Below are 16,279 nucleotides of genomic sequence, written 5' to 3' on the forward strand. Positions count from 1 at the left end.
GTTAATATACTTAATGATATGTTTACTTATCATAGTATCATGTTAACTATATATATATCCATATATATGTCATCATATAGTTTTTACAAGTTTTAACGTTCGTGAATCACCGGTCAACTTGGGTGGTCAATTGTCTATATGAAACATATTTCAATTAATCAAGTCTTAACAAGTTTGATTGCTTAACATGTTGGAAACATTTAATCATGTAAATATCAATCTCAATTAATATATATAAACATGGAAAAGTTCGGGTCACTACATCTGCCATCCACAATAACACTAGCTCTTTCTTGTTGAATTCGTAGTCCTTCGGGAATAAACAACAATACGCAAAAAGTTGCTTCAGTTGAGAGCCGGAAGAATACTATCATTTGAACTCCATATCTCACTCTTTAATAACTTATCCCATTCATATTCATCATTTCCTTTTCCTTTCAAGACCCTCCCAATTGCTATCAATGCCAAGGGCAAACCCTTACATTTCTCAGTGATCAGTCGAGCAACTGATATTAGTGATAGATGCTTGTGAAAATTAGGCTCATCTAGTGCAGATTTAGCTAACAAGGATAGTGCATCATTAACCGATAGAATTCCCAAAACATAAGGTTCAGCACAATTCATCACTTTTGAAACCTTGGTCTTCCGTGTGGTAACAATGATTTTACTGCCAGGCGCCCCTTTACGTGGTTTTTCAAGAACGTCCCATTTATCTTGGTCTTCATTCCAAACATCGTCTAACACGAGTAGGAACCTTTTGTTTAAAAGCCTTTCTTGAAGTGCCACGTGAAGCTGATCCAAATTAACAAAGTTTTTGTTCTCTCCGGTGACAGCTTGATAGATCTTATTGCTAATAGTGAGTACATCAAACTCCTCCGAAACACAGACCCACCTCTTGAGATCAAACTCATCTATAACTTTTCCATTGTTGTACAAAAGTTGGGCAAGAGTTATTTTCCCAACCCCACCTAAACCAACTATGGAGATGATGCTCACATTTTGATTACATGCTTCATCACCTAACAACTTGTTGAGCAGTTTTTCTTGATCTACTTCTCGACCGAAAACTTTAGACTTATGTATCAGTGATGTTTTTTCTTGATTTACTTCTCGACCGATGTATTTAATACTTTTGTGAAGTGGAAAGCTATGGTAGAAAATGAAACTAACTTGAAAGTCAAGAGCTTGAAGTCGGATAATGGAGGGGAATATGGTAGTCTTGAGTTTAAAGACCATTGTGCAAAGCTCGGTATTAGAATGTTGAAAACGATACCGGAAACACCGTAACACAATGGGGTCGCCGAACGTATGAATCGTACGTTAAATGAAAGGGCTAAGAGTATGAGACTACATGCCAGTTTGCCTAAAATGTTTTGGGCGGATGCGGTTAACACGACGGCTTATTTGATAAATAGGGGACCCTCAACACCGTTGGGTTTCCGAATTCCCGAGGAAGAATGGCAAGGTAAGAAGGTGAGTTATGGTCACCTTAGGATCTTTGGGTGTAATGCATATGTGAAGACCAAAGATGCGGATAAAGACAAGCTTAAAGCTAAGTCAAAGAAGTGTATTTTCATAGGCTACGGGTCGGATGAAATGGGTTATCGTTGTTGGGACAACGAGGCTAGAAAAGTAATTCGTTCGCGAGATGTTACTTTTGATGAAGATTCGGTCTATGGCAAACCGGAAACGGGGAGTCCTAAACCGAGTCAAGTTACTTTTGACGATGTTTCTATTGATGATCTTGCAGGTTCTAGTGGGAGTACGGGAAACAATGAATTGCCAAATAACGGTGAGGCGTCGGAAAATGCTAATGATGGGGATGATTCGGAAAGCGGTGATGATTTCGAACATAGTGCGAGTTCTAGTGATGAGGAGGATACAAATGAAACCGGTCCAACCATTCCGGTTACTCCAACACCAAGACGCTCGACTAGAGTGCCCAAACCTAATCCTAGGTATTCTCCATCAGCAAACTACTTGCTCTATACCGAGAATGGTGAACCCGAAAGTTACTTTGAGGCAAGAAAAACAAAAGAATAAATACAATGGGAGCTTGCCATGAAAGAAGAGATGGGGTCACTTGAGAAGAATAAAACTTGGTCACTAGTGAAGTTACCTCATGATAAAAGGGCGTTGCAAAACAAATGGGTGTATAGAATCAAGAATGAGATGGATGGCAAGAAAAGGTACAAGGCTCGTTTGGTAGTCAAAGGCTTTCAACAAAAGGAAGGGGTTGACTACAAAGAGATATTTTCACCGGTAGTTAAAATGACTACTATCCGTTTGGTACTTTCTATGGTTGCATCCGAAGACTTACATCTAGAGCAACTAGATGTGAAGACTGCATTCTTGCATGGTGATCTTGTTGAAGAGATCTACATGAGGCAACCCGAGGGCTTTGAGGTAAAGGGTAAAGAGAAGTGGGTTTGTAAGCTAAAGAAAAGTTTGTATGGATTGAAGCAAGCACCTCGGCAATGGTACTTGAAGTTTGACGAGTTTATGAAGAAGATTGGTTTCTTAAGATGTGAAGCGGATCACTGTTGCTACTTGAAGAAATTCAAGTCTTCATATATAATCTTATTATAGTATGTTGATGACATGTTACTTGCAGGTTCAAACATGTCCGAAATTAACAAGTTGAAGGGATTACTTTCCCGAGAATTCGAGATGAAAGATCTTGGCGGTGCTAGGCAAATACTTGGCATGAGTATTGTGCGTGATCGTTTGAAGGGTACTCTATACTTGTCTCAATCCAAATATATAGAGAAAGTAGTAAAGAGGTTCAACATGGAAGATTCAAAGGCTCGTTCTATGCCTTTGGGAAGCACCTTAAAGTTATCGAAAATTCAATCACCAAAGTCGGAAAGAGACAAGAAGGATATGGAAAAGGTTCCATATGCATCGGCCGTGGGTAGTATTATGTATGCCATGGTTTGTACAAGACCCGATATTGCTCAAGCAGTGGGAGTTGTAAGTCGTTATATGTCTAATCCGGGAAAAGAGTATTGGGAAGCGGTCAAATGGTTGCTTCGTTATTTGAAAGGTACTTCTAATATGGGATTGTGTTTCTCCAAAAACAATCTCATACTTAGAGGTTATGCGGATGCTAATTTGGGTGGATGTGATGATTCGGGGAAAAGCACTACGGGTTATGTTTTCACAATGGGGAAGATGGCGATTAGTTGGTTATCTCGATTGCAAAAGAGTGTTGCTTTGTCAACCACCGAAGCCGAATACATGGCTATTACGGAAGCTTCTAAAGAGCTAGTGTGGTTGAAGAACTTCTTAGGTGAGTTGGGTAAAAGACAAGACTATTGCGTCTTGTATTGTGATAATCAAAGTGCAGTTCATCTTGGGAAGAATCCAGTGTTTCATAGTCGAACGAAACACATCAAGATAAGGTATCATTTTATTCGACAACATATAAATGATCGCACTTTATTCTTGGAGAAAATCCTTGGTACGAAGAATCCTGCCGATATGTTTACTAAGGTGGTTACGACGGAGAAATTGAGGTTTTGCATTACCTCAATTGGTCTTCTCATGAATTGATGAGAGAAGACCCCAGCTAGAGATGTGAATGGTGTTACAAGTTTAACAAGTAGTATTGAAGACCTTTTATCGAAAGTCTACTCATCCGAAGAATGTGTTGAGCGTGTGTGTCCCAAATGGTATTTGGCGGTAATCGAAGGTGGTTTAATGTTCTTGGTTAATTCATTGATATGATTGGAGTTTTGTTCAAAGTCTCCAAGTGGGAGATTTGTTGGAGTATGGAGACATTTATACAAAACGAGAGGAAAAAAAAACGGTATCAGCGCATCACGGGGTCAGATGCGGCGCATCCTCAACTGATGTGGCGCATCTGGTGCTGGTTCTCGAATTTGAAACGTGAAAAGCAAGTGACGCGGCGCATCACACATCAGATGCGGCGCATCTGGTGTCTGGCAGCAAGTTGGCAAGTTGCAACCTTTACATCCGAGCCTGCTTTGGCCTCCTTTCACTTTAGGTGCAAAGTTAATCACTTTACACCTAAAATTAGGGCTGTGATCATGCCATTACAAGGTGGAAAGCATGGCTAGTTGGTAAACAAGATGATTACTTGTCATGATGAAGATTCCTAGCTAGTTGTCATGGTGTTCTTGTTTTCTCCTATATATAGAACTCATTGTATGCAATTGTAAAATACCACATACAGATTCTCAGTAATAAACACTCTCTAGTTGGTCCGTGGACTAAAGCAATCACAACGATTGCATATAACCACGTTATATCTTGTGTCGATTTACTTTTTTCGCATTTATATTCTTTCGTTCATTAAGTGGGTGAGTGATCTTGAAGAATCACTTGCGTTGTTTGGGTCCTAATATCCTAACAACTGGTATCAGAGCACAAGGTTTCGTTAAGGGAACGATGGCGGAAGATGGGAAGTTTAGAATCGACCGATTCGATGGGAGAGACTTTGGCTTTTGGAAGATGCAAATTGAAGATTACTTGTATCAAAAGAAGCTACACCAATCCTTGTTAGAGACCAAGCCCGAAAGCATGGACGATGCCGATTGGACGCTTTTGGATCGTCAAGCTTTGGGTGCTATTCGTCTTTCACTTGCTAAGAACGTTGCATACAACGTTCTGAATGAGAAGACGACGTTTGCTTGCTTGAAAGCACTCTCTAACATGTATGAGAAACCTACAGCTGCAAATAAGGTATTTCTCATGCGTCAATTGTTTAATACTAAGATGAAGGAAGGTATGAGTGCAACGGATCATATCAATGAATTTAATAATATCGTTTCAAGACTTGAATCGATAGAGATTAAGTTTGATGATGAACTAAAAGCACTTATCTTGCTTTCATCATTACCAGAAAGTTGGTCGGGTACGGTTACCGCGGTTAGTAGCTATACAGGAACTACTAAGCTAGCGTTTAAAGCTATAAGGGATTTGATTCTTGGTGAAGATACTCGTAGGAGAAACTCGGGGGAATCAACATCCGGTTCTTTGTTAAGTACTGACAACCGGGGTAGAAAATTTGAACGCGGTGAGAAGAAGGGTAGGAAGAAGTCTAAGAAGAGGTATTCATCGAAAGATAGAAGTGAGGTTACTTGTTGGGGTTGCAATCAAAAGGGGCATTTTCAAAGAAATTGCAAAAATGGTTCCGCGAAAGGTGTAAACTTAGCCGAAGGGGAAAGTGATGATGCACTTTTGTGTAGTGTTGAAAATTCTATGGAGTCTTGGATTTTGGATTCGGGAGCTTCGTTTCATGCTACTCATATCAAAAGCATGATGAAGAATTTTCGTTCATATCAAGGCAAGGTGAGATTGGCGAACAACAAGCAACTCAACATAGAGGGCATTGGAGATGTTGTTTTGAAGACTACTCTTGGTTCTAATTGGACTTTGAAGAACGTAAGGTACATTCCTAAATTGAAAAGGAAACTTATTTCGGTTGGTCAATTAGATGATGAAGGTAATGCGGTTACTTTTGAAAACCGATAATGGAAGGTGGTTAAGGGTAGTAGTATTGTGGCTCGTGGACATAAAAGGGGAACACTTTATATGGTTGAAGTGTTTGATGAAGACACGGTGGTTGCTACGATTAATGTTGTGTCCGAATCAACTCTAATGCGCCGAAGACTCGGGCATATGAGTGAGAAGGGTATGAAGATGCTTGTTTCTAGTGGGAGAATTCCAGATTTGAAAAAGGTAGAACTTGGGTTTTGCGAACCATGTGTATATGGGAAGCAAAAGAAGGTGACTTTTGGGAAATCAGGGAATGCACCTAAGTTGGAGAAATTGGAGCTCGTTCATACGGATGTGTTTGGTCCAACCAATGTAGAATCACATGGAGGTTCTCGCTATTATGTCACCTTCATTGACGACTCCACTCGAAAGGTATGGGTTTATTTTCTTAAAGCTAAATCCGATGTATTTAATACTTTTGTGAAGTGGAAAGCTATGGTAGAAAATGAAACTAACTTGAAAGTCAAGAGCTTGAAGTCGGATAATGGAGGGGAATATGGTAGTCTTGAGTTTAAAGACCATTGTGCAAAGCTCGGTATTAGAATGTTGAAAATGGTACCGGAAACACCGCAACACAATGGGGTCGCCGAACGTATGAATCGTACGTTAAATGAAAGGGCTAAGAGTATGAGACTACATGCCGGTTTGCTTAAAATGTTTTGGGCGGATGCGGTTAACACGGCGGCTTATTTGATAAATAGGGGACCCTCAACACCGTTGGGTTTCCGAATTCCCGAGGAAGAATGGCAAGGTAAGAAGGTGAGTTATGGTCACCTTAGGATCTTTGGGTGTAATGCATATGTGAAGACCAAAGATGCGGATAAAGACAAGCTTGAAGCTAAGTCAAAGAAGTGTATTTTCATAGGCTACGGGTCGGATGAAATGGGTTATCGTTGTTGGGACAACGAGGCTAGAAAAGTAATTCGTTCGCGAGATGTTACTTTTGATGAAGATTCGGTCTATGGCAAACTGGAAACGGGGAGTCCTAAACCGAGTCAAGTTACTTTTGACGATGTTTCTATTGATGATCTTGCAGGTTCTAGTGGGAGTACGGGAAACAATGAATTGCCAAATAACGGTGAGGCGTCGGAAAATGCTAATGATGGGGATGATTCGGAAAGCGGTGATGATTTCGAACATAGTGCGAGTTCTAGTGATGAGGAGGATACAAATAAAACCGGTCCAACCATTCCGGTTACTCCAACACCAAGACGCTCGACTAGAGTGCCTAAACCTAATCCTAGGTATTCTCCATCAGCAAACTACTTGCTCTATACCGAGAATGGTGAACTCGAAAGTTACTTTGAGGCAAGAAAAACAAAAGAATCCATACAATGGGAGCTTGCCATGAAAGAAGAGATGGGGTCACTTGAGAAGAATAAAACTTGGTCACTAGTGAAGTTACCTCATGATAAAAAGGCATTGCAAAACAAATGGGTGTATAGAATCAAGAATGAGATGGATGGCAAGAAAAGGTACAAGGCTCGTTTGGTAGTCAAAGGCTTTCAACAAAAGGAAGGGGTTGACTACAAAGAGATATTTTCACCGGTAGTTAAAATGACTACTATCCTTTTGGTACTTTATATGGTTGCATCCGAAGACTTACATCTAGAGCAACTAGATGTGAAGACTGCATTCTTGCATGGTGATCTTGTTGAAGAGATCTACATGAGGTAACCCGAGGGCTTTGAGGTAAAGGGTAAAGAGAAGTGGGTTTGTAAGCTAAAGAAAAGTTTGTATGGATTGAAGCAAGCACCTCGGCAATGGTACTTGAAGTTTGACGAGTTTATGAAGAAGATTGGTTTCTTAAGATGTGAAGCGGATCACTGTTGCTACTTGAAGAAATTCAAGTCTTCATATATAATCTTATTGTTGTATGTTGATGACATGTTACCTGCAGGTTCAAACATGTCCGAAATTAACAAGTTGAAGGGATTACTTTCCCGAGAATTTGAGATGAAAGATCTTGGCGGTGCTAGGCAAATACTTGGCATGAGTATTGTGCGTGATCGTTTGAAGGGTACTCTATACTTGTCTCAATCCAAATATATTGAGAAAGTAGTAGAGAGGTTCAACATGGAAGATTAAAAGGCTCGTTCTATTCCTTTGGGAAGCACCTTAAAGTTATCAAAAAGTCAATCACCAAAGACGGAAAGAGACAAGAAGGATATGGAAAAGGTTCCATATGCATCGGCCGTGGGTAGTATTATGTATGCCATGGTTTGTACAAGACCCGATATTGCTCAAGCAGTGGGAGTTGTAAGTCGTTATATGTCTAATCCGGGAAAAGAGCATTGGGAAGCGGTCAAATGGTTGCTTCGTTATTTGAAAGGTACTTCTAATATGGGATTGTGTTTCTCCAAAAACAATCTCATACTTAGAGGTTATGCGGATGCTAATTTGGGTGGATGTGATGATTCGGGGAAAAGCACTACGGGTTATGTTTTCACAATGGGGAAGACGGCGATTAGTTGGTTATCTCGATTGCAAAAGAGTGTTGCTTTGTCAACCACCGAAGCCGAATACATGGCTATTGCGGAAGCAACTAAAGAGCTAGTGTGGTTGAAGATCTTCTTAGGTGAGTTGGGTAAAAGACAAGACTATTGCGTCTTGTATTGTGATAATCAAAGTGCAGTTCATCTTGGGAAGAATCCAGTGTTTCATAGTCGAACGAAACACATCAAGATAAGGTATCATTTTATTCAACAACATATAAATGATCGCACTTTATTCTTGGAGAAAATCTTTGGTACGAAGAATCCTACCGATATGTTTACTAAGGTGGTTACGACGGAGAAATTGAGGTTTTGCATTACCTCAATTGGTCTTCTCATGAATTGATGAGAGAAGACCCCAGCTAGAAATGTGAATGGTGTTACAAGTTTAACAAGTAGTATTGAAGACCTTTTATCGAAAGTCTACTCATCCGAAGAATGTGTTGAGCGTGCGTGTCCCAAATGGTATTTGGTGGTAATCGAAGGTGGTTTAATGTTCTTGGTTAATTCATTGATATGATTGGAGTTTTGTTCAAAGTCTCCAAGTGGGAGATTTGTTGGAGTATGGAGACATTTATACAAAACGAGAGGAAAAAAAACGGTTTCAACACTTGCACGGATTTTACAGATTTCGGGAAGCGTGAAACAATCAAATGCGGCGCATCCAAGGGTGGATGCGGTGCATTCATAGAGCAAAAAGGTCCGAAGGTTTTAGATGCGGAGCATTAAGCTGATACGGCGCATCAGGGGGTCAGATGCGGCGCATCCTCAACTGATGCGGCGCATCTGGTGCTAGTTCTCGAATCTGAAACGTGAAAAGCAAGTGATGCGGCGCATCACACATCAGATGCGGTGCATCTGGTGTCTGGCAGCAAGTTGGCAAGTTGCAACCTTTACATCCGAGCCTGCTTTGGCCTCCTTTCACTTTAGGTGCAAAGTTAATCACTTTACACCTAAAATTAAGGCTGTGATCATGCCATTACAAGGTGGAAAGTGATAATGCTAAAAACGAACATATATTTCATAGCATTATTCCTCAAGAAAGACAAGCTTTTAGTTGCAATTGTTCTATTTACAAGTGATATTCGTTTAAATAATAAAAGGTGAAGACAAAAGACAGATTCGACGAATTGAAGACGCAAACGACCAAAAAGCTCAAAAGAACAAAAGACAATCAAAGAGGTTCCAATTATTGATAAGAAACGTCTCGAAATCACAAGAGTACAAGATTCAAAACGCAAAGTACAAAATATAAAATTGTACGCAAGGACGTTCGAAAATCCGGAACCGGGACCAGAGTCAACTCTCAACGCTCGACGCAACGGACTAAAAATTACAAGTTAACTATGTATATAAATATAATATAATATATAATTAATTATATTAATTATATATATATTATATTTATAAATAAAAAAAACCGTCGGCAGAGAAAGACTCCAAGGACTGAGCTGTAAATTCATTCTCCGCGACTCGCGGAGATTGAAGAGGATTTCACCGCGAGTCGCGGAGCCCCAAAAATCAACTTTTCCTATAAAAGCAACCGAATTCTGATCGCAATTCATAATCTTTTTCTTCTCTTATCATACGTAAACGATATATATATATATATATATATATATATATATATATATATAAAATTTATATTTTAATTTTAATTTTAATTATAATTCTAATAATAAGGGTATGTTAGCGAATATTGTAAGGGTGTAAGTCAAAATTCTGTCCGTGTAACGCTACGCTATTTTTAATCATTGTAAGTTATGTTCAACCTTTTTATATTAATGTCTCGTAGCTAAGTTATTATTATGCTTATTTAAAACGAAGTAATCATGATGTTGGGCTAATTACTAAAATTGGGTAATTGAGCTTTGTACCATAATTGGGGTTTGGACAAAAGAACGACACTTGTGGAAATTAGACTATGGGCTATTAATGGGCTTTATATTTGTTTAACTAAATGATAGTTTGTTAATGTTAATATAAAGATTTACAATTGGGCGTCCCTATAAATTACCATATACACTCGATCGGACACGATGGGCGGGGTATTTATATGTACGAATAATCGTTCATTTAACCGGACACGGGAATGGATTAATAGCCACTAGAATAATTAAAACAGGGGTGAAATTACATTCAAGGGTAATTGGTGTAATTGTTAACAAAGTAGTAAAACCTTGGTTTACACGCAGTCGATAACCTGGTGTATTCATTAAACAAAGTATTAAAACCTTGTTACAATTCGAATCCCCAATTAGTTGGAATATTTAACTTTTGGGTATAATAATAATTTAACGAGGACACTCGCACTTTATATTTATGACTGATGGACTGTTATGGACAAAAACCAGACGGACATATTAAATAATCCAGGACAAAGGACAATTAACCCATGGGCATAAAACTAAAATCAACACGTCAAACATTATGATTACGGAAGTTTAAATAAGCATAATTCTTTTATTTCATATTTAATTTCCTTTATTTTATATTTAATTGCACTTCTAATTATCGCACTTTTATTTATTGTTATTTAATTGCACTTTTAATTATCGTACTCTTTAATTATCGCAAGTTTATTTTATCGCACTTTTATTATTCGCAATTTCATTATCGTTATTTACTTTACGCTTTAATTTAAGTCTTATATTTATTTTATATTTTACATTAGGTTTTAACTGTGACTAAAGTCTTAAAATCGACAAACTGGTCATTAAACGGTAAAAACCCCCCCTTTATAATAATAATATTACTTATATATATGTTTGTATTTTTATAAAAGTAAACTAATATAGCGTTGAGCTTTGCTTAAAGATTTCCCTGTGGAACGAACCGGACTTACTAAAAACTACACTACTTTACGATTAGGTACACTGCCTATAAGTGTTGTAGCAAGGTTTAAGTATATCTATTCTATAAATAAATAAATATCTTGTGTAAAATTGTATCGTATTTAATAGTATTTTCTGCTAAAATTAATAACTATTTTATATACCCCTCTGCTTTGACATCAGAAAGCATGGCTAGTTGGTAAACAAGATGATTACTTGTCATGATGAAGATTCCTAGCTAGTTGTCATGGTGTTCTTGTTTTCTCCTATATATAGAACTCATTGTATGCAATTGTAATATACCACATACAGATTCTCAGTAATAAACACTCTCTAGTTGGTCCGTGGACTAAAGCAATTACAACGATTGCATATAACCACGTTATATCTTGTGTCGATTTACTTTTTTCGCATTTATATTCTTTCGTTCATTAAGTGGGTGAGTGATCTTGAAGAATCACTTGCGTTGTTTGGGTCCTAATATCCTAACAGCATATTATAACCATACATAAAGTTATCAGCTATATCAGCCATATTAGTTAAAAAATTTGGTATGATATTGAATACCGATACCTCACCGGTGCCATGAGATTCATCATTGAAGTTTCTTCGCATAGTTTCGGTGGCCATATCATCGAGTACATCTTCCATGTCATAAGCCACACCACGAGGATCATGTACCCAGACATTAACAGATCTGTCTGTTATTTGTTTCTTGCTTGCATCAGCAAGCACAGCATCGATAAATTTCCAGGTTGTTTGAAGATCTTTCAGCTGAGATTCAATTCCTTCAAATCCAGTAAGCTTTATCAAGCCACCAGAGAGTAGCTTTTCTAACAGCACGGTGACAGTTGCAGTAAGAACTATTTCAGACATCGAAATTTAGAAATTAATCAAAAGATTGTTTGGTTTGTTGTAAACGGATCTAGTAGTGGATTTGAATTGATGAAAGAAAAAAGTGAAACAAGAGTTGTTGTATTAGTGAATTGCAGATCGATGAAGTAAAAAATAGAAGACTCTAAAGAAGACTTGTGTGTAGAATTTGTGTGGTGGATATAGAAGGGATAAGCTTCCCATTATATAAACGTTAGGTGCCAAACTTAATATTTATCATCACTTTCTTGATAATTTCTTGATAATTTCTTGATAATTTAACTTTTAGAACCACTTTACATAAATGGAATGATGCTATTGTTATAGCTGTTTGACTGCTGACTTGGACTGTTGATTATGCTGCTGCTCATTGTCCCTTGTGACCCTTTATACTTGGATATGATGAGACCACTTTTCTTTGATCCAAAGTCAAGTTTCCTTAAAGGAAGCAGGTATGTGTTGTTTATTTTCTTTTCTAACAGGTGGTGGTGGTGTTGGTGGTGGTGGGAACGAAGATATTAATGAAGATGATGAAGAGGATTATGGGTGAAATTTTTAAGAAATTTCAGGGACCAAAAATGTATTTTTGACTAACGATCATTAATGAATTTAACGAATATTACCTCAATTTTAAAAATTTTGAACACGTAATCCTTTTCTTTAGCACAAATAAAATTTAAATACTTTTCGGGCTTAGGAAAACTGGAAGTTACCTCGATTGTCAAATTGAGTATCTTATGTTACCTTTTCGGGCCATTTGCCCATTTCATTATCACATCGGCATGGCACAAACAAGTATTGGGTAACTGTCCTGATTGTATCTTTAGGAACAAATCAAAAGATGTAAAAGAACCATCAATATAATTAGTTTTAGAAATTTATATTCACTCCATAATTCTGTTTTATTTGAAACAGTTTAACTATGTTTTAATAATGAAATCAACACCATCTATATCTAGCCAAGCGTTGAAAATACGTCGAAGATACGATCTCTAAGAATTATCGGGCATTGATCCGAGTGATCCGAGTGTTTTCTAGAGAGTGCAGTACCTGAGAGTCCCGGCCATAAATTGTTAAATTTTACAAAGAACAGAAACTGATCAAGCTTACTCATTTTGAGCCCAATTTTTTACCACAGATATGAGTTGTTAATAAAATAATTGAATCTATCTGCCCATAATTTATTGAAACGACACTTGAAACGTTCATCAATGTTTCTTACTTTATTAAAGTGACCACACTAAATCCATGGCATGTCTTTAAAATTAAGAAGGTTTTCAAGACTTTCCCACATTTTACATTAACCAAATGCTAAAAACCATTTCATCCTGGACACCTTTCCAACAACCTTTGATTGATAAAAAGTAATCCCACTCGATCGCTTCATTAACATTAAATATGTTAAGAAACATACCTCCCGAGAAGCCCATTGCTTCTTTTTGAATGAAACTGAAGTCCGGAGATCTCCACAAGTTTTCAATCCACGAATAAGTCACAAGACAACATTTTGTTTCTTGAATCGCTATCACATGCAGTATCAGGATTGTATTCACTCTGTAGGTTTTGAAACCATTATTTTTTGCCATCCTGCCCAAAACCACAGATATTTAAAAATAATATTGTATTCATAACTAAAACGAAATGTACCGAAGAGTGTGACTGATCAGGCGTGTTGATCAGTGTTCCATTCCGATGCCTTTGCTGTATTCTTTATGACCAATGCTCGAAGAAGTACGGGACGTGGTTTTACTATTGGGATTGTTGTGATTCTTTGAATTCTTTAAATAGTTCGATTTCGTTGGATTCTTTTTAGGCACACAATGGATATATAAAGGTTTAACAGCCCGATTCTTGTGAGCTATTCTGGCCAAATGTTTGACGTGAAGATATTTAAATGATCCCTGCTTTAGCTCGCTTGATTTATTAGATATTTTTTGCTGACTTCTGGCAGTGCGTTTAAACAATTGTGAGGCATCCTCACGGATATGATTTAGCTTTTGCAATGAATAATTTGACTTGGTTGTGATCGTCTGATCGATATTAGTGCTTCTTCAATATCAGCTTCATTTAGGTTTCTAGTTACGTTTTTGGAATAAAATGAATCCGGTTCTTTAATCATTGCAGGATTGAAGAAGGGAGAGTTATAACTGGGTAGATCATCATTCATGATTATGAATTGCAGCTGCAATTAGGGTTTTAGGAACGAATATTGGGAATATGTTTGTGGTATTAACTGGGCTACATCTCTGAATTGGGCCAGGTGATGGACTCGAATTTTTAGAGATATTAGGCGAAGGAGTTGATAAGTAGTTGGTTTGTTGGGTATTAGAGGTAGAATGGGCCTTGGTTGTTTTGATATGTTTTTTGGGTCCATTAGAGCAGAAATTGGTAATGTTTGGAAGCGGGATCGGCCCAATAAAGGAAGGATTGTGAGAGTTGTTTTTATTGGGTCCAACATACTGGCCTGAAATTGGCCCAAAATTATAACAAAACCAAATCGCAAACCATTTTTTAAGTGTCTGGTAGGGGAACAAATACATCATTAACAGAACCATATCCTTTAAACAATGTCCATAATTTAGTTACATTCCAGGAATCGGGAAAATTAGAAAATAGGAAAGATGTTATACGATTCCCACTTGAATCGAAGGATCGATGATCGTTGGTATTGTTTCTCTGATTAGTACCATCGTATGAAGATGTAGGGAAATTTTGAGTTTTGTTCTCCGGCGACGAATCGTTTGCTCCTCCATCTTTCTCTTGCAAGTTCAGTTGATTTTAGATTATCAGATGAGGAGGGGATTGGTTGAATATATAGCGGTGGATCTTCGAGTATCTGTTACAGGTGGCGTTCATGTTGATCATGTTAAACGAGTTTTAAGAGACATACAACGTGTTGGGCAGGAACCCGAAGAAATAATCTACCAGATATATATCTGAGACGGTTTGTTTTTGCTCATTTTATAGTATCGGTACTGGAACTTAAAGCTGGTAAATTAGCAATTATTTATAAATGTGTAGATTCGGTTTATGTAATGTCTTTATCAGGTTAATGGTTAAATTTAAACAAATTAGTTGAACAGGAAACCGGTCAAATGGGTGAATATACCGAACTTTGCATGAAGTGTATAACGAATACAACTTTATCAGCACTTTGTCAAGAAAGTGTACTATTGTTGTAATCATGTATTTTTATAGTAATAAAATTATGGAGTTTTCTCGTTACGGTGCAAAAAAGACTTGTAATTTTTAAAAGCCGCCATGTAAAAGTCAACATCAACCAGAGAATAGATAGGTGCTATTGTTTTTGACAATGGACCCCGAGTTTCAGGTGATATGATGTAATTATTGAACCCAAAGCTGATGTTCCGAGCATAATTAACAAGCTTCATCCGTTGTATATGTCTCTTCGGTACTCTCCCCTCTAATGTCTCTTCGTTATTATAAAGTTAATAGAAAGTCCATTAAGGTAAGTCAAACAGGGTCAAAGCATATGTGAACTGGGTATAATTCTAGGCCTGGTTTCAATTAGACTTGAACTGGGTTATTTGAACAATAATGAACCCATTGTGTTTTTAACCCTCAATCAGTTTCTGTGAATCCTTTGAATCATGTGACCTGACAGCAAAAATGTTGTTGTTGATGAGTCTCGACACTTTTAGCTCACATGATGATCCGTTACAAGATAAGCCCAACTCAACGATCTTGCAAGGATATTAGATTTATTTGTGTTCTTGTTACAGTTTACAAAAGATGGATATGTAACCAACGAAAACACAATAAAATGGGGTTAAATAAAGTTTATTACTTTACTCTCTTTTAATTACATATATTACAAAATAGTAATTAAAAGGCTTGCCCCTCTCTTTAGTACATGCACTCTTGGTAACAATAATACTAAAGGCCTACTACCTCTATTCTTTCATTTACACTATATAAATAGCAATTGTAAATGAAGCTTTGTTTTCTCCATGAATCACACGTACACACGATCATGGGGTCATGAGTGGAGTACTAGCCATATTCTCACGTGTAATTAAATGGAGTTGAGAATATTGTGGTAGAATCTTGACTAACCAAAGTACACCCTATTTTCCTTGTTTCTCGGGTCGGGTAACGGGTTAAAGATCCTACCGGATCACATGATGTTGTACTGTCCAATCGATGATCCAGACCAAAATTAGCTGATAAGGAAACGAATAGACGTAACGAACTTGAAGTATATATATAATCGGTTGCTTTATCCATGTTCAAGTTTAACAGATTTTATTTATTATAGCCATCTAACTATTAAATAATTGCAGTGACATCATGCCGACTGAAACCATCATTACCTTCTTTAGAATCATATTATCGTGTTAATCATTTGAAAATATTACAAAAAGAATCATATATAAGTATTTTCTTTGTCTACCAAAAAATTACTATTGCATTTCTGACATCTACTAACAGTCACTTTAAACCCAAATGATCATGAAAACCACTTTCTATATGATTTTCATTAACATACATCTGTTCTACATACTCATAATTCCCTTTGACAATGAGTTTAAT

General features: G+C 37.3%; 1 protein-coding gene across 1 annotated transcript; it reads right to left on the reverse strand.

Annotated features, from left to right (window-relative positions):
• Positions 1 to 345: 345 nt before the first annotated feature.
• On the reverse strand, positions 346 to 13,311 carry LOC139875692 (putative disease resistance RPP13-like protein 1). Its single transcript, XM_071863006.1, has 3 exons — positions 13,140 to 13,311; positions 11,356 to 11,715; positions 346 to 1,049 (listed from the first exon to the last, which is right to left on the reverse strand). Exons 1-3 carry the CDS (start codon positions 13,309 to 13,311, stop codon positions 346 to 348), a joined length of 1,236 nt encoding a protein of 411 aa, XP_071719107.1.
• Positions 13,312 to 16,279: the final 2,968 nt, after the last annotated feature.

The sequence above is a fragment of the Rutidosis leptorrhynchoides genome, chromosome 11 (assembly GCF_046630445.1).
Source record: "Rutidosis leptorrhynchoides isolate AG116_Rl617_1_P2 chromosome 11, CSIRO_AGI_Rlap_v1, whole genome shotgun sequence".
NCBI lineage: Eukaryota > Viridiplantae > Streptophyta > Magnoliopsida > Asterales > Asteraceae > Rutidosis > Rutidosis leptorrhynchoides.